This window comes from Ambystoma mexicanum, chromosome 7q, assembly GCF_040938575.1.
Source record: "Ambystoma mexicanum isolate Mex_15411 chromosome 7q, UKY_AmexF1_1, whole genome shotgun sequence".
NCBI lineage: Eukaryota > Metazoa > Chordata > Amphibia > Caudata > Ambystomatidae > Ambystoma > Ambystoma mexicanum.
The window spans coordinates 761,187,007-761,206,201 of NC_090941.1; the positions used below are offsets into that span (position 1 = coordinate 761,187,007).

Sequence of the window (19,195 nt, forward strand, 5' to 3'; positions counted from 1 at the left end):
ACTGCGAAGATAATTTGACAAGAGTCCCTTCGCGGTGAGTTCTAGTCCTGCGGTGCACTGTGACCAGAAAATGGCGGCTGGTAATCTGACAGAGTGGGGAAGATGCTGCGGTGATAGAAAGCGACTCCGGACAACACTGCTGTGGGGAGAAGACATACACAACGTGCTGCCTTCTTCAGCACAGCCCTGAGCGGTACCGGCAGGGAACAATAGAGAGGAGATGGCTGGAACACCGAACGGACCCTGATTGGACTGGGAATCCAGACGGATGTTCGGAGATAGCGGAAGTGGCACATAGAGGCCGACGGAGAAGCCGGACTGCGGGAGAAAGCAATGGAATAGAAGGTGGAAAGTGGCGAGAAGGTAAGCTGTACCCCAGCGCTACTGAAACTCCCATAACGAACCGCAGAATAAACCGAGAGGTGTGGGTTAATACACCGGGAGGGACGATAGTGGACAAGTGAGGGCGGCTGGCCCAGAGAGCACCCCAGCTGAAAGACACCCCCAAATATAAACAATTATACCACCCAACCCTGACCTCCCCAAAGAGGAGCATAAACTGCCCACTGAACGCAAGGGAAAAGAGAGGGGTTGCGTGAGGTGCGGCCAACATTGCAACTAGTGCAAGATTTAAGAGCAACGTGGATGCGTGACAACAGATGGGAAACCAATGCCAGAATTTTGCGGATACCCCGTAGCAAATTTGTAGCGGAGGAGACAACACAGCGTAAAACATAAAATAGAATATATACAAACACTGAAATCTGCACTGCAGGCACATACTGGAAAACAGATGGCAAATAAAGCAAGTAAAGGGAAAGGAAAGCAGACCACGCTGGAATCCTTTAACAAAGGCGCAATAGACAACACCCGGGACATGGAAAACAAGTTATGTACACATCCAACTCAAGCAGACGGCGAACAAATAATTCTGGCTGCCATATCTGCGCTAAGGACTGCTTTACAAACTGAGATAGAAGCTGTGGGATTAGATGTAAACTTGCTACGCCAAGATGTGTGAGCACTGTCGGAACCCACAAGCAGTGTGGAGAAAAAGGTGGAAGATAACTGCATTTCCATCAGCAAAACGCAAACCAAAGTCCATGTATTGAAAAACCAAGTGAACCTACTTGACGAAAGAGTGGAAGATGCGGAAGGAAGGGCCCGCAGAAATAATATAAGGTTGCTTGGGCTGCCAGAGGGAATGGAAGGAATGGATCCTATGACTTGTATAGAAAACCTATTGCTTCAGGAGGTAGGCCCAGACAACTTGACACAGGGTTTTACAATGGAGAGGGCACACAGAGCCCTAACAAAGAGATCCCCTCTGGGCACCCCCTCCCCCCCCCCCACCCCCTCGGGCCAATCATAGCAAGGATCCTTAGTTACAAGGATAGAGAGAAATTACTAGCATTCTCTAGGAACAGTGGGGTCATGCAGAGAGCATCAACGAAATTACTGGTCTATCCAGACTATAACTTTCAGGTACAGGGACTCTGGGCTCAGTTTGGCCCCACTAAGGAACGACTAGGAAAGGCAGGACTCCAGTGCATGCTCATTTATCCTGCATGACTTAAAATTCTACGAAATGGCTGCTCTTTGTTCTTCAACAGCCCAGACGAAGCACAAGATTGGAAGGACAAGGAAAGGTTTACGACAACATCAGAAGACACCGGGTCATTAACAAGGGGGGTGGATCTGGGATTGCGAGGAGCTAAAATGGCTCGACAGTAGACACCTGCATTACTGGTCTTGTGAGACACTCGGAAGAATACCCACCGGATGTAGGCAGTAACAGATTGGGCTTATTACTTATCAGAGCTTTTGTTGAAAATAAACACGTCAGCAGGAAAAACCATAGGTCGAGACTTAGAAGTACTTGGGGAACAGAAGGCTCCAGCATCACAACCCTTACTAGTAGCAGTTGAGGGTGCTAGTTTGGAAGCACCCACTCACAGGGCACCCGAGCCATTAGGAGCTGGGAGGCAAAGTCCTAGATGCTGGTCAAAGCTGGGCGACAGTTTCAAGTTGGGAAGTTGGGAGGGGGAAACAAAAGGGTGGGGGAGAGTTAAACAGTAGTCACAAACTTTGTCAAATCACAGGGAACAAAAACCTGAAAGCAAACACGTAAAAGAACAGTCACAAATTGGGAGATGGGGTTGTGGTCTCAGGAAGTGGACAAGAGATAATGCATACTATTCTAGACCTGGCGAACAACATTAGACTAATAACATGGAACGTGAGGGGGTTGAATACTTTTATCAAGAGGAATAGGATTTTAACGTACCTACATAGACAGAAAGTAGATGTAGCTCTATTATACAGGAGATTCACCTCCCAGTTGAAAGACAAGACTCATTATCTAGGAAGTGGAAAGGACAAGTAGTGGGCTCAACGTACTCAGCTTATTAGAGAGGTGTATTGACCTGGATTTCTCCAACGGTACCCTTCCAAATACTACAGATCGAAATAGACAAAGAAGGCAGAATAGTATTAATAGAGAACAGACAAATATGCATTATGAACACTTATGCACTTAATCCTGATGCAACCAATTTCTTTAGAACTATGTATACTAGGATAGGCACTCACAGAGACAATATTATAATGTGGTGTGGGGACCATAATTGCACGATGCACCCAATAGTAGATAGATGTGATGCAAAACTTAAAAAAACATCTGCAACAGCAAAGGTGCTCAGTGCCTTAGTCCACTCCTTCGCACTGGTAGACTTATGGAGGAATCTCCACCGAGACGTGCGGGACTACTCACACTACAGCTCCACATGATGTAGATGCTAGATTGGACTATTTTCTTACTGGAAGGGAAACCTTAGGGGGAATTTACAGAAGCAATATATAAAGGGCGGGTCTTGTCAGATCATGCACCACTGATCCTTAAATGGCATGTAGCACAACCCAGACCACCGGTCCAGACTTGGAAGCTCAGAAGTGACTCCCTCAGAGCGTTTAGAACAAAAAATAAAGAATGCATTGGTCAATACTTCACTTTGAATCACCAGGCACGTTGTGGGAGGCTTTTAAGGCAGTAGCTAGGGAGGTAGCCATGACCAGAACAGGTGGGAAGCAAGCGGAGTTAAGTCAAACACTTGACAAAGCGGAGAAAGAACTGGAAGGCCTAGAAAAACAGAATAGAGGAATAGAGAAAATGGAGCAGTATGAAGCAAGGAAGTAGAATTAAGACAAGAATGTATGAGGTACTGGGACAGGCTCGGGAAACTAAACTACTCAAAATACATGGAAACGCAGCACGCAGCGGGAGACAAACCCGGAAACCTCCTGGCATGGTTATACAAAGGTGATAGTCTGTGATACCATTTGCGCAGTAAATGATAGACAAGGCCACCTCTGTAGCACACAGGAAGAAGTTAACACACCCTTCTATGAGTAGTACACTGATTTCTACATGGAAATAGGTGCAGCACAACACCCAGAATTGCAGGAAGCTCTAGAATTATTTCTGTTATCGTGTCTAAGTGAGGAAGAGGCAGGGAATATGGAAGGCCTTATAACAGTGGAAAAGGTATCGGCTACAATCGGGGCACTACCCACAGGGAAAGCCCCTGGGTTAGATGCATTACCAGGCGAGTTTTATAAGGTGTATGCAGAAGATATTGTACCGGCAATGGTAGAAATGATCAATGAAGCATATGAAGTGGGATTATTGCCAAATAGCCTTAAAGAAGCAGTAATTATCCCACTGCTTAAGCCCAATAAGCCTAATATGGAATGTGGCACATACAGGCCCCTTTCCCTACTAAATCAAGACAGCAAGATATTGGCTGTGATACTAACAAATGGAATACTATAGGGAAGTTAGTACATCCAGATCAAACTGGATATGTACCGGTAGGAACATGGCTTGGGATTTAAGACGTTTACACGACGTAATAGATAACAAGGCTATACCAACATCACTGTGTGATGGTCTCATTAGATACAATGAAAGCATTTGATTCTGTGCAATGGGAATGGCTATATAGAGTTTGAGGAAAATGTGTCATTGGAGAAGGGTTCATTATATACAGGCCCAAAAGCGAGAGTACAAACAGGGGGTTATATTCTGCCACAATTAAACTACAAAAAGGCACCAGACAAGGATGCCCATTGTTGCCACTATTGTTTATCATAGCAATGGAACCAATCGCAGCCTACCTTGGAGCAGAATTTGGGGAGGCGGGTATAGAGATAGACGGCATTAGACACTTACTGACCATGTATGCAGTTGACATGTTTTTTTATGTACAACAGCTAGAAGAAAATGTGCACCACATATTGGACACGCTGGATAAGTTATGTGAATTATCTGGTATCCCAATAATTAAAGTGAAATCCTGATTGTTCCCCCTGGCCAGCCTGAAAGGTCAGAAAAAGGAACTTCTACCAAAACTATCATTACAATGGAGCCCTGAATCCTTTCGATACTTAGGAAATGTTCCATGACTCACTAGATGAGCATAAAGAGAACACACAAAAGGCTATGAAGGGAGTCATAAAATGCATGAACGTCTGGGGGAAACTGCAGCTGACACTGATGGAAATTGTGGTATTGCCCATGCTGTTGCATTACTTCACAAACATCCCATATAATATACCAAAAATCTTTTTTTTAAAACTGGACATGGTGTGTAGGAAATTCATATGGCAAAACAAATGTAACAGAACTGCCCTAAGTACACTCCAATGAACACATGAAGGGGGGATTCAAATACCGAATTTTGAATGATACTATATAGGGAGTCAATTATAATTTGTGGTTGAATGGTTAGCAGATGACCCTACTATAGACACATACTTTCTACAACCGGCCATTAAACAATTATACTTAAAAGTAGTACTGTTGGCACTCACCCCTTACGTAAGTCAACACCGCTGCTGATAAAAATAGGCATACAAATATGGAGAAGGGCATGCAAAACATGGAACATAACAGACCCGATCTCACTACAGATTCCCCTGGCAGCAGGAGCAGCCGACGAGAGATAGTTGAAATCGTATATAAGGAAATATTGGGAACCGGCCAGGATAGTGACTATAAGAGACCTATTGTGAGAGGACGAGCTGATAGACTTTAAAACACTTATAGAGGATGCATGCATAAGTGATGGGCAATTCTTACTGTATCTCACGATAACGCATACGATCAAGCAAAGGTGGCCCGGGATACCCGAAATGGTGAAAAAACACCAGGTGATAGAGACAATATACGATATAGCCGAAGGAGGTCACGCAATATCACGGCGTATGACCTACTGCCCTCTAAGGGTGCAATGAGATCATTAACAATTAGACAAAAATGGGAAACGGACATAGGGAAGGTATGCACAGATGCAGAATGGAGCATGGTCATGGGGTACCATAAAAAGTCTCTAGGAACGCTAAGTTACAGCTAATACAGTTAAACATTACGCACAGGGCCTGTTTAACAGCATGTAAGGTCTCTTGGTTGAAAGGAGCAGAAGAACAGATGCCTAACGTGCAGGGACAATGATGCAGGGATGCTCCACATGCTATGGTTGTGCCCTAAGGCGCAGCAATATTGGGAGGATATCGCAAATATGATGTCTAAGGGAGCAGTCAAGCTGGACGTACAGTCCCCAGGAGCCTGCCTGCTTGGGCTCTACCCACACACCACGAGAAGGAAACGCATACCGAAACTGAAAGACCTTGTCTATATCTTAGCGAAACGCAGACTAGTCCTGTCATGGAAATCAAGAGGCACTCGCTGTCGAGATGCGGTGGAATGATTTAGAAAAATGGATACTGGCAGAGACGACAGTATGGTTACAGGCTACTGGAGGAGACGGGGATGAACATACTGGGGAAATCACAGCTTGGAATTAACTCGCACATACCCTGCTTACGTCCAGACAATAAGGAAGCACTGACTGGGTTAGCAAACCAATAGTCGTTCCGCGGAATATGAGACATAAATAGAACTCGATGGAGCGTGTTTGTGGCAGGAGTGACAAAGGTGTGGAGGAGGGAGGCAGGTTAGAATTGGAACGCAGTACTGACATTTACTCGTTGAACTCCTTAATGAAAAATGTGAATAAAAACATATTTTTAAAAAAGAATGGAGTGTGATTACTTTTTGGCTCCAATGATTGGATTACTACGGGTGACCTGAATGCCTCATTCTTGAAAGAAGGTCTGCAGAATGAGGAGATATGGCAGGAGGAATTTGCTTGGGGAATACCTCTGTTTGCCTCTCTGGTACACAGGACCATAAATCAAGGTGTAAATTGATAATTATGTTCAGGATTTGATCTTTGTATAGATGAATGTCTGCTTCCTAATGGATTGCTCATCTATGATCTATTTGCAGGGCAGCTTTTCTCTGTAAAATGTTCTGCCAATCGGGCGGCTAGGGGGGTTGCTCTAATTGATGCCTCTACACATACTGTCCTGGGCATGACATTGGGACCAGAATATATTGAGGTGTTGCAACACGAAGATGCACTGCTAGAGGTCTCATTCCTTCAGTGATTCCTCCCAACATCTTCATTCTTCTTCTTTCAAGGAGTCATTCAAAGTACTCCACAGAAACGGCGCACAGGAACTATTTCCTACCCAAACCTTCACTGAGGGAATGGGAGAACCTTTGTTTGAAGATGCTATAGTTCTCCAGCATGGGGTCAGGCATGAATTCACATGCTCATGAATATTCCCCGTCGTCAGGCTGGTAATCCTCTGTAAAAGAAAAAACAGTTTCACTTTCACTCTAAAATTGTATTTCTCCTCTAATCCAAGAACTGTCCTCTGGGTCTTACTGCACCCATCCAATGACAGTTCTCTCCCTAGGCCCCGCCTCTGGCAGCGATCTTCAGATTTTTACTGCATGTTTCAGTGTTGGGAGTCCTCGAGTTGCACTCCGAGCTATTTGTACATTTCTTCCTCGTTTTTTCACAGAAAAGTTTGATTTCTGTTTCCACCAGAGCCTGTGTGCTCTTTCCTCATCGGCCGGCAATGGGGACCCATTTTCAGTGAAGTTCTACGCCCCTCAAGGGCGAAGATTCGGTCGAAGATTCTGGAAGGCCGTCTTAGGCCTACTTCGCGACCTCTGACCATGACGGAGGAGAACAAGGTGGGAAGGACCCTCTTCAGGCCCTACACCAAATGCGTGCTACGAAATGTCTTTGTAGAGGACAAACATCTACAATGTCTTTACTGCCTACACCCGGACCACAAAGAGGTACAGTGCGAGATATGTCTGGGCTTCTCGAAGAAGACAATGAAAGACAGGCATAGCATGCTGGCGGCACTGGCTCAATTCTAACAAGGCCTCTGCCTGCTCACCGAACATGGTCATGCCTCACCCAGGACCATCCGGTCCGAAGAGCGGTCTCCCTCTGGGAAGAGATCTAAGTCCTTTGAGGTCGCCCCATCCTTGGGGGTCCAAGATAAAGCCAAGAACCGCAAGTCCAATTCCACTGGGTTTGCCGCTGATGCGGGTCCCGGGTTGGATAGGCCGCAATCAACATCGCCTTCAGCCTCTGTAGCCAGCCTGCCATCGAGCTCCTCCTCAAAGAGGAAGTCATCCACCCCGACCAAGTTCAGATAAGCCTAAGCCGGAGGAAGAGAAGAAGGCCGCATAGCCCAAGCAGGCTCAACCAGTGCAGCCAAAGTCCTTGTCGGCCACTCCGGCGACACCTACTGTGACGACACCGGCAGCGGAAGGTACCAAACCTACAAGGGTGGCTCCTACAGCCCAAAGGGTTTCCCTACCTCTAAGGCACGACACGGCCACCGAGGCAGCAGCAAAGGCTGCAGGCACCCTTGGGGTGGGAAAAGCACCAGCCCAAATCCCGGTTCAAATCCCTCAAGAAGGTAAAGGGGGGGCGAGGAGGTCCCAAAACAGACCTTCACGGTTGACGTTCAACCGATGGACCTCTCATCCACGGACGACGATGACTAAGAGTCCGTCCATACGATCAACAAGGATGATGACGGCGCAGGGCCTAGCGATCCATTGTTCCCTTCGCAACCACGGGACATAACCATGGACATCTTGTCGCCTCTCCACATCCTGGTGACGGAGATCCAGTAGAGGTTGCCCCAGCACGGCACCGGTGGTGCTGCAGGCCCCTGACCAGCATCAGCGTAAAAAGAGAAAGCGTCATCCGACGCCTTCATATCAGCTACCTCCGACACATCAGACCCCGATGCTACCAGCGGACACAGACACGGGTACGGAAATGGCCGCGATGGCCATGGGAAATGACGAAGATGAGGACTTTGTTGTGGCAGACGATGAATCACTGCACCTAGAAGCCCTCATCGTTTCTCCACCAGACGAGGTGGGATCATTCCACTCTGATTTCCAGGACTTCCGAGCAGTTCCAGCTGGTACCCGGGGAAACCAGGAAAGAGGGCTTCTTATATCAGCAGCAAGAGCCCAAGAGGAATACTATCGTGGCGGTGCCCTTCTTGGATGGCATTTGGGAGGAAGGCCTAGCCCTCATAAAGAACCCATGCACGGCTTCAACCAAGTGAGACAGGTTGGAGAAGAAATATATGGTATTGAACTCCACGCCCAAGTGCTTGAGGTCACAGCCGTCACCGGACTCTGAAGTGTCAGCTGCCGCAAGGAAACGTTCAGCTAACCCGGCTTCATCGGCATCGGTTCCCCCGGACAGCGAGAGGAAGAAGATGGGACGCCATGGGAAAGGGTGATTTACACAGTGGCATCCACGATCAAGGTGGCTAATGCACTGGCCATGTTGGCCAGATACGACTCGGGGAAGTTGGTCCTGATCTTGGAATTCCTCCCCGACGACAAGAGGGATGCTTTTGCCTTCTTTCAGGAAGGCGAGGTGGCGTAGTACCATGACATTACGGTGGCAGTGGACATTGCCGACACCGTTTCCGGCAGATGGGAAACAGAGTCTCCCTTTGTCTGCAGGGATGGATGAAGGCCACCCATTTTTGGCAGGACGTTCAGCCGAAGGGGCTGGACATGCCCTTCAATAGGGAAAATCTGTTCGGGAAGGCAGTCAACAAATCTCTTCAATCCATAAAGACGGATACAGAGATGGCCCATTCCCCTGGCATTCTTCAACAGCATTGCTTGTCTACTTTTCGCTCCTCCAGGGGTACATTGAGCAGATCATCCTCCAAAGGTTTTTCCTCATCATACAGACAGAATCCCCATTCTTCCGCACAGGAAGCCTACAGAGGTCACTCCCAGGCCTGCGGTACCAGAGGTCAGCATCACCCGCATGGAAGGGCGCCAGTGCCCAAACAGGTCTGAACCGCCCAAGACGTCAGGCCCCCACTCGTACACCCCAGTGGGTGTTACGCTCACCTGGTCTGCGCAGGGGTTTTGGGGCGCGGTTAGAGCCCTACCTGGACCTGGCTTGGATCAGCTCTCTCTCCCAGCCACTGTGTTATTGAGGACCCAGGATACTGGCTCTGCTCCTGAGAGGGAATGGGAGATGGTGACAATGGCGTGGTGATGTCGGGATTCCCCTCAACCCTTTCGTGCCAGAAGGTTGTGAGCAAGAGTTTGCCCATGCAGGCTCACCTGTTTTGATTGAAAGATGAACTCTCCATCCTATCTTTCCTTTTCCACTTAGCAAATCTAGGGTTCCAGGTCAGCACAATTAAGGGTTAACTAGCAGCTCTGTCCATCTTCAAGCGTTCGGCTGAGGAACCCTCATATTTTAAAATGCACTTGGTAATTCAATTTTTGAAGGGGTTGACCAATGTTTAACCCTCAACTCCTTTTCAAGTTCCCCTGTGGGACCTGCATTTAGTCTTAACATTTCTAACAGGTACTCCTTTTGAACCCCTTTATTCGTATTCATGCCCTTTCAGTTTCTTACCCTCTAAACTGTATTTTTGGTGGCAATAACTTCTGTCCGAAGGCTGAGTGAGTTACAGGCTTTATCCTGCAAACCTCCTCACACTGTCTTTCATAAGGATAAAGTAGTTCTGCCAGCAAAAGCCTAATTTCCTCCCAAGGGTTGTTTTGGAATTTCATATCACCCAAAAAAATAACCTTGCCTTCCTCTTTCCCCGGATGAGGAGGAGGGTAAAAGGAAGAAAGGCTGCACAGACTTCACCCAACGTATGCTTTGTGTTTCTATATTAGCAGACTAGCAAAACTAAGACAAGCTGACCAAATATTTGTGGGATACACAGGTCATAAACTGGGCCTGGCCATCACCAAGCAAACCATTTCTAGATGGATCATTCTAACTATTGTAGAATGTTACAAATTTGGTAGGTAAAGACCCTCCGGAGCATCCAAGGGCTCATTCAACCATGGGTATCTCAGCTTTGTCAGCTCTTCAAAGGGGAGTTCCAGTGAAAGACATTTGCCCAGCTGCCACGTGGTCATCTGCACATACCTTTACAGGATTCTATAGCTTTGATTCCTCCACTGGCCAAGTAACAAAATTCGGGAAGGCAGTATTGCATTCTGTGCATAATTAAAGAATACAGTTTTTACTCCCTCCTCCTGTTTACATTACTGCTTTGGGAGTATCAAAGATGAGGAATATGTGGGAGGACACAATCCATTCAACGAACAAGTTACTTACCAATGGTAACGTTCTTTCGATTGGATGTTCCTCCCACGTATTCCTTATCACCCCTCCCATCCTTCCTCCAGTAAAACTTCCCTTGTAGTTGCAGTCTGCCCTCTCTTAAGGGTATTAACCGTATCATCCTGGACAATGTCTAACACTTCAAAAAGGAACTGAGCAACGGACGCTGTGCGTGACTACTTGTACGCCTGATGACGACGTCATCGAGACTGAGGCCTCCGAGGGACATCGACTTGGCAGACATAGACGCACAGCGCCCTCTGCTGGTAATTTTTTTTTTCCGAAGCAACAAGCTGGATATGGGAATATCAAAGATAAGGAATACGTGGGAGGAACATCCAATAGAAAGAACGTTACCATGGGTAAGTAACTTGTTTTTTATTAAATATATTGAGAGCTCGAGCGAACGTCTGTTGATGTACGTTATAACTGCCTGTTTTAGACAATTGAAAGTAAAACAGTTGGGAGAGACTTTTTGCCAACTTTCTGAGTCGGTCTTATTATTTGGTGTAAGTGTTATTCTGCATCCCATCCTGAGTATGACATGTTACTGATTTAAAGGGCCCCCTAAGGGTTCACGGGGCTAGACCCAAGCATGCCCAAGTGCTATGGCATGAACCTTAAGAATGACTTTGTCACAGAACTTTCAGACTGCGCCCTCGGGCATCAAGGCCTCAGCACAGTCCATGCCCTTGATAGGATGGTGATGCAGCTCCTCTGGAATCTGGTCTGCTGCAGGTGGGAAAATGTATGTTCAAAATGGACCAGCTTTTTGACAAGGAATGGGAGCTGGTTCCTTTTGGAATTAACCCCCTGTGTTTCAGGCAGGAGATTTCCTAGAAGAATTTTATGTGGTATGTGTGATCTTACAAGACTTGGCCTCAGATCTTTAGGAGGCCAGCAGACTTGCACCTCTCCAGAGTTGGATATTTTACTAGCTCCCAGACGCTAAGCGCCAAGTTTGCTGATACCCTAGGATAATCAGCCCGGTCTCAGTCCAGTTGGAGTTAACAGAAATCATGTGCGAGGGTCCAAAGAAGGGGAGCTTGCTACTGTTAAATGCTGCTGTGGAGGCGGGGAACTGGGAAGTAAACACCACCTAGATCGCTCGGATCTGGCTTTTTTGGCGCTCCATGCCTCCTCATAGAGCTTGGTAATGCAGGCCGTTACTGCCAATTTGAATACGCCCAACTTTCCCAGACTGGATGAATAGGGCAAGAAGGTGTTTGCCTCTAGAAGCTCAGCTCTTTGGGGCGTGAATGCCTCCTGTGCCCTAGCTAAATTCCCCTTTGGTCGTTGTACCACAGTAGCCAGTGTGACTGATCACCTCCCCTAAGGTGACATGAAGGAAGGGATTCTGGCAATGGTGCAGGACAGTAGGGAGGCTTCCCATCAAATCCTGCAGTATGGACTCGACATGGCTGATTGCATAGACTACTCCATGGCCACAAGCACAGTGGTGCGACGTCACTTGTGGAAAGAGTATGTTGAAGATTGCTCATAATGTGCAGGCTAAGCTCCTGGACATGCCCTTTGACGGACATAACCTGTTTTGAGTGAAGGCAGACAATGCCTTGCAAAGGTTTTAATCCTCCAAGGTGATGGGTAAGTCTTTGGACTTGGTTGTGCAACAACCCTCTACACTGTCCAGTAAGGGCCAAGGTTTTTGCCCTTTGTCCCTTTGTCCCTGTGTCAGTTTGCCCCGGGAAGACTGCAAGGCAGATGCTTCCCAAGGGGTAGAGGTAGAGGTGCCCCTAAGTGTGATTCAGTAGCTGTCACTGTCCCCTCGGCCTTCTTGGAAGCATGGTGGCTGTAGGTCTCTCATTGAGTGGGCGAATCTCTCCTTAAAGGTATTGGAAATTAATTCCCTGAATACACCGGTTTTATAATGGTTTCTCAGTAAGTTTAAGAAGAGACTTTACGAAATCGACTGGATTGTCAACGGCAACATCTGGGGGTCCTATAAAATATTTGACGATTTTAGTATGGACATAGTCGTACAATGTTTCTCAGACATTAGTTATTAGACACTGCTCTAAGAGACTTCTTTCTGCGAGTGAAGCTAAACTTGTTTAAAACTAAGGATGTTATGGGTGCACGTAGCAGAACTCGGCTATGCCGTTTTGTATGTTGAATAGGAAAACCTTACAACATTCAATGATTGAATGCACTGCACTTTGTCATTTTCGTAAAATTGCCTTTGAGAGATATGTGAACAAAACGCCTTTCTTGTCCTGGGAACTGGTGTGGTGGCATCTACTTATTGAGCCAAGTGATCAATTGGCGATTGCGGCGATTAATTTGTTGAAACACACCTGCTGGGAGTATTGAAGGGCTTGATTTACGTGGTTTTGGGATTGCTGATTATGGCTTGGGAGCCTTTCATGCAATTTTAGGTTTGACAGTGGATTAATTTTATTGCTATGTTATGGCATTTGTTGTGTGTCTAATGTATGGTATTTTATCTTTGTGTGTTCTAACTTGTATTTTAATGCTATGTATGTGTGTAAAGTTTTGCTTGTTAAAACTATATCCCACAATAAATAAGTCACTGGAAGCTCACTTTAAATCCATTGACAATAAACATGAAATTGAGATACCATAGTATTCCTCTATTACGCTGTCACTGGAGTGTTGCATCCTACTCGTAATGATTCATATTTGTTGCCCGTTCCTTAATGGACTGTTGTCTTGACTTATTCACCCTTTTCCCTTAGTGAGTGAATTATATGCCCGATTAAATATTGGCCATCTGTGTGCAGCATATTATTTTTAAGCATGATGTGCTGTATATTGGACTGCCTTTAATGAAAGGTGGTCTTTTTAGTGGCCATCGTCTTAACCTGTTCAGTCAACAAACTGAAGCTTAGTTCTGATGTTGAAACATGTTTGATATTTGATGATGGGACCAAGTCTGTAAGGAAGAAAACAGTAAACCCGCAATTCTAGGGGTTGTGTTACTCAGTGGAGAAACGGGTCAAGCAAAAAAAGTTTTTCATGTTCTATTGTTTTCTCCAAATATCCATTGCCTCAAAGCCCACCGAACATGCCAGGCAGCTTTGTGACATTTGAAAGCAGATATTTAAGGCAACCTGTTCGCATGCACCATGTGAGAAATGCTGTCTGTTAGCCCAAGAGAAAATAACCAAGTCAGTTAGTCAATCCATTTCAATGTGTTAACTCGATGCTCTCTGATTCATTGGGCCTCATTCCAGGTTTGGAGCTAACCATGGAGTAATTAGCTCCATGGTTGCCTCCGAAACCGTCCCAAATCCGGCATGATGAATGGAGTAATTACCGGTCCATTCCAGGGTTGGAGGGACTGGTAATTCCCCATTCACCTTTTGCCTTTCCCCATTTCTGCGCCATAGGGCTCAATGGAAATGGGGAAGGAGGTAATTACGGCACCGTAAATTACGGTACCGTAATTACCTCTGAAGTACCTTTGCGGGTCCCGTACTTTACTCCTGCTAAAAGCAGGAGGTAAGGAAGGACCCGCAAAGGGACCTCGGAATACGGAGGTAAGGGATTACTGGCATCGGCACCCTTACCGGTGCCGGTAATTCCTTACCTCCGACCTCGGAATGACCCCCATTATCTGTTACCACAATGGAGGTCATTACGACCCAGGCGGTAAGTACACCAACTTTACCACCATGGTGTAAACTATGTTTACACCATGGTGGATGGCGGATTTACCGCCCCATTCCAAGGTGAGTGGGGCGGTAAATCCCCATTTCCCATTTACCCTTCCCCATTCCCATTTTTGCCCCATAGGGCATAATGGGAGTGGGGAAGGCGCTAATTACGGCACCGTAAATTACGGTGCCGTAATTAGCACCTAGGCGGTTTAGCGCCATGGAATTTAACGCCTGCTAAAAGCAGCCATTAAAATTGGAATCAGGCGTTAAGGGTTAACGACGGCGTTAACCCTTAGCACCTGGGTCGTAATGACCTCCAATATAAAGTGGAAAGCAGACAGAGCTCAAAGTAGTTCATACCCACCTACACTGGTACTCTTACTGATTCATTCATTGTCCATCCCAGTTTCAGCTATGGCATCTGAAGGGTTTGGGCGGACTTTCTATATTTAAAGCTGAATACCGAGGCATGCAAATGACATGATGCGGATTGGTTGAGGTTATCCTCAGCATGGATGTGCATATTGTATTTTAACTTAACATTTACATTTAGCAGTCGCAAAGTCTCTGGTCTCTCTACACGCTAGCAATGAAAACTACTTAACTGAAAGTGAACAACATTGATTTTTCAGTTGGATGTACTCTGCATGTCCATTCTTCAGCTGGGCACAACTAGAAAAGTAGTGTGATACTGTGAGAGCTCCGTAAATGACACACCTGTATGTGGCACTGTCTTAATGCACAAGACTCCTTACTGGTTTCCCACGCACACTTCCATTTAAAATACTCTACACAAAGAGTTTTTCTTCACACCTCATGCACTGCCTAAGTCCACACATAAAGCACATCTCCCTTACTAGACAACTAGACAAGGATCAGCACAAGATTATCCTTATTCCCATGAACACTTCAATTATTATTAGGCTTATCTCAGATTTACTAACTTTCAACAAGAGGCACAAGACATGGCTGTTTTGATTTTAGTGTTTACCTTGTTTGAACCTCTGTTATGTTTTGATGTCTAACTGGTTTTGATTTGATTCTTTATGGTCTCTTATGGTTTACCATCTTCTCTGCGCTTTGGTGCCTCTTTAAAGTTTTTAGCACATAAATAAATTATACACCAGGATACCCTCACACGAGAAAACGTTCCCCTCCAGATCTCTCCAACACCCAACCCTCATGCTCACATTAAAACTACAACACCCAATTGTAATTCCGAACCTCAGCAGAAAAAATGATATGCGTAGACTAATAATCAGACCCATTCATTACTCTCAGCAGGGAGCCGATGAAGCATCCTGCTCACAATATTGCGACTTGGTGAAGGGCAGAAGAACCCACCAGCCCTCCTCCTGGCATCAAAGGTCGACTACCTCTGTGCCTTTCACAACCACCAGACCATCTCATACCAAATAAATCAACCACACACATGCATCACACAATACACATGCACAACACCCTGTCCAGGTCATGCTCATTCAATAAGAAATGTAATGCTACATCCGTTTCTGCTCACAGGATCAAACTGATACCTTGTGAGCACTCAAAACAACCACACAAATGGAGATTATGGGCAATCTGGATGTAGGCATGAGATAACTGCAGTTACCAGAGCTTTTCCACATGCAACTTATACACTCCCATATACCTCAACACCCAGTCAAGATCTTACAGCAGATAAGCTTTACAGTGCATCTACAAACATTCCCTAATGCACAAGTCTTTAAATATATACGGGTTAGGATTCATCTGTCTACACATGCAGGTTTTGGGGAAGTTAGCAAGACTGGACGACACTCTAGGGCAACCCAGACACCGCAGACTAAAATCTGCTAATGGCATACTTTGCACTTTACAAATGCCTAGTAACACGATTACTTATTACTGATTCGTGTCTCCTCTTCTCATTTTAGGTTTATGTGTGCCTGCCTAACTATCTCTCTCTAACTGACGGGCACTGTATAATTGCTCCTCTTCAACACTACCACGCTGCCACGTTGTTGGATGAGGACATTTGGGAAGAAATACAGGTTGGTAGGCACTTCAGTTAAGTCATTGTTAATGTATCAGAGTATCATAAGAACAATTACAATTAGCAGTATTAGATACAGAAACTGTTACACATGTTTGACCATTAGTCTGCCTATAGCAGTGGCCATTAGCATGTGTAGTAAATTGGAAAAACTGCTGCTTTGTCCCAAGTCTCCTTGGCTAGTTGTTTGAAAGCAGACGTGTTCTGTATTTGCTATGTGCTTATCCACATTAAGTGCTCTATGCTGACAGTCGGTACCAATACAATAGTTTGGTGGTAGTATTTGTTGTGGTCTCCAGCATGGGGTCTGGCATGGATTCACATGCTCATGAATATTCCCCGTCGTCAGGCTGGGAATCCTCGGTAAAGAAAAAATCAGTATCAGTTTTGTTTCTGATCTGTCTTTCTTAGTAGTAACTGATCTCTGGGTCATACTGCCCCCAGCCAAAGACTGCCCTCTCCCTAAGCCCCGCCTCTGGCAGCCATCCTCAGATTTTTACCACACGCTCAAGTATTGGGAGTCCTTGTGCTTTAGATCTCGAGTTTTTGCTGAGTTTTCACGCTTTTTCAGAAGATTTTCTAATTTTTTCGGTTTAATCGAGCCTCAAGCTCCACCGTTTCTACTTCCGATAACGGGGACCCGTTTCGGAATTCTTCTACGCCCCTCAAGGGTGAAGTTTTCGTCGAGTTTACGCTTCTTGGAGGATTCCGGAAGATCTGCGGCCTACCTCAACGGACATGGCCCAGGACAAAGGAAGCTCGACGCCCGGATCCAAGCTGTTCAGGTGCTGCCCTGGATGCGGATTACAAAACGTTTTCAAGGAGGACGAGCATTTGCAATGTCTCTACTGCCTTCATGAGGACAAGACGCACGTGGAGAAGGACTGTGCGTTCTGCAAGAACCTTTCGGAACGGACCAAGCAAGATCGTCGTTCCCGCCTCACCGCCTGGCTGGAGAAGGGCACAGCAGGTGAGAAGGCGAAGAAAAAGTCTGAGCGGGCTTCTAAGTCCTGTGAGGGCGCCCCGGCGACTGGGGCCCAACAGAAGGCCAAGCACCGCTAGTCCGCGGGCACCGGGAGCGCCGAAAGGTCGGGCTCTTGGGCTGCCAGCCAGGACGCAACTTCCCTGGTACGTTCAACCACGAGCCAGCGCTCTGGTTCGGGGAAGAGGAAGTCCGAGAACCTGGGTAAACTGCTCAAGCGGCCCTGGTCGATCTCGAAGGGGGAGCGAGGCGCTGACTCTCCCCCCAAGGCGAAGGCCCAGGACGCACCTAAGGTGGTGAGGGCTTTGATCCAGCCGGCAAAGGCCTCTTATCGAAGTGGTCGCTGCGACCCTGGCGAAGCTGGCTGAGACTATACCAGTGTAAACGGCCTTTGGGCCCAGAGTATCCCTGCCACCGCGGAGGGAATCCTCTTTCCAGCCCATCGTTAAGACCCCCGTGAAGTCCCCGGCGGAAAAAGGGGGAGGAGGGGCGGTGGCCATTACAGACTCGGAATCAGCCTCTGAGGAGGAGCTGGTAGAAACCGAGAAGGGCCTCAACAAAAGGTTCATAGGCCTCAACGAGAGGTTCGAGAAGGTTCGATCCCAGGGGGCGGTCCCCTCTGACGTGATCGAAGATAGCGACGATGGCGACGAAGAGGGCCCAGTGGAGCGGCCATCCCGTCCGTCGCAGTCATTACCCAAGCCCCAGGATAGCTCAGCGGCCATTTTGTTGGCGATCCAATCCTTATGTACCGAGATAAGGACGAGATTACCAAGGACCGCGACGGAGGATCCAGAACCAGGCCTGTCGGGAAACCCTCCGAACAAGCGGAGGAGAGTCCACCCCTCCCTGCCCTTTGTGCCCGCAAGGCCTGTGGACCCCTAATCCCCCGCGCCGCACCCTAGAGAGGATACGGCGACGGATACAGCGACACGGACGGTGACGACGGCGGCAATGACGCAGCAGACATCCCGTCATCACCCCCCGCGGGCTCCTTCCACGCCATGATAACCAGGGCATCCGAGCTTCCAGCTCTGCCCTGAAGAACAAAAAAAGGAAGGGTTTCTTTACCAGCGACGAGAGGCCAAGAGGAAGACGGTCCTCGCGGTGCCTTTGCTCGATGACATCTGGGACGAGGGGCTTGCCGTCCTCAAGAACCCTTCCACGACGCCCGCCAAGAGGGACAGGTACGAGAATAAGTACTGAGTCCCCGATGCCGCCCCCATGTGCCTCAGGGCCCAGCCCACGCCGGACTCTGTCGGCTCGGCAGCGGCTAAGAAGAAAGCGGCAGGTGCGGCGGCTTCTACTTCCACTTCCCCGCCGGACAGCGAGGGCAAGAAGTTGGACTCCATGGGACGACGAGTCATCTCGTCAGCGGCAACGACGATTAAGGCGGCCAGTGCCTTATCGATCGTGGCCCGCTACGACTGGGAGATCTGGTTCAAGATAGCTCCCCTGCTAGACTTCCTGCCTGACGACAAGAGGGCGGAGGCCCTAGAAATTCTGCAGGAAGGCGAGGTGGTGTTGGATCACGCCATAACGGTGGCAACGGACATTGCTGATACCGGATTTCGTCAACTGGGCAACGGAGTTTGCCTCGGACGACGAGGATGGCTCAAGGTGACGGACTTTCGCCAGGACGTTCAGACCAGAGTGTTGGACATGCCGTTCGACGGCAACAACCTTTTTGGTAAGGCGGTGGACGAGTCTCTACAGGCCATCAAGACCGACTCGGAGACGGCCCGGGCCCTAGGAGTGCTTCAACAGCGACAGCACTTTCGGAGCTCTGGAGGCAGACAGGGTGCCTCCAAAGGATCCAGCGGTGGCTCCTCCACTTATCGCCAGGCGGCCCGCTCTTCTTCCCAGGAGGCCTACTGAGGTCGCGGCAAGCGAGGGGGATCCCGCCGTCGTCGCCAAGGCGGCAAGGCCGCCTCCAAGCAAGACTGACCCGGCCGTGTTGTCG

General features: G+C 47.7%; 1 protein-coding gene across 1 annotated transcript in view; it reads left to right on the forward strand.

The window, feature by feature from the left end:
* CWF19L2 (CWF19 like cell cycle control factor 2) overlaps positions 1 to 19,195 on the forward strand; it is a 2,067,169-nt gene that overhangs the window by 1,559,935 nt on the left and 488,039 nt on the right. The window contains exon 14 of the mRNA XM_069640682.1: positions 16,132 to 16,248. Coding sequence (XP_069496783.1) covers positions 16,132 to 16,248 — 117 coding nt within the window. The remainder of the gene's footprint in view (positions 1 to 16,131; positions 16,249 to 19,195) is intronic.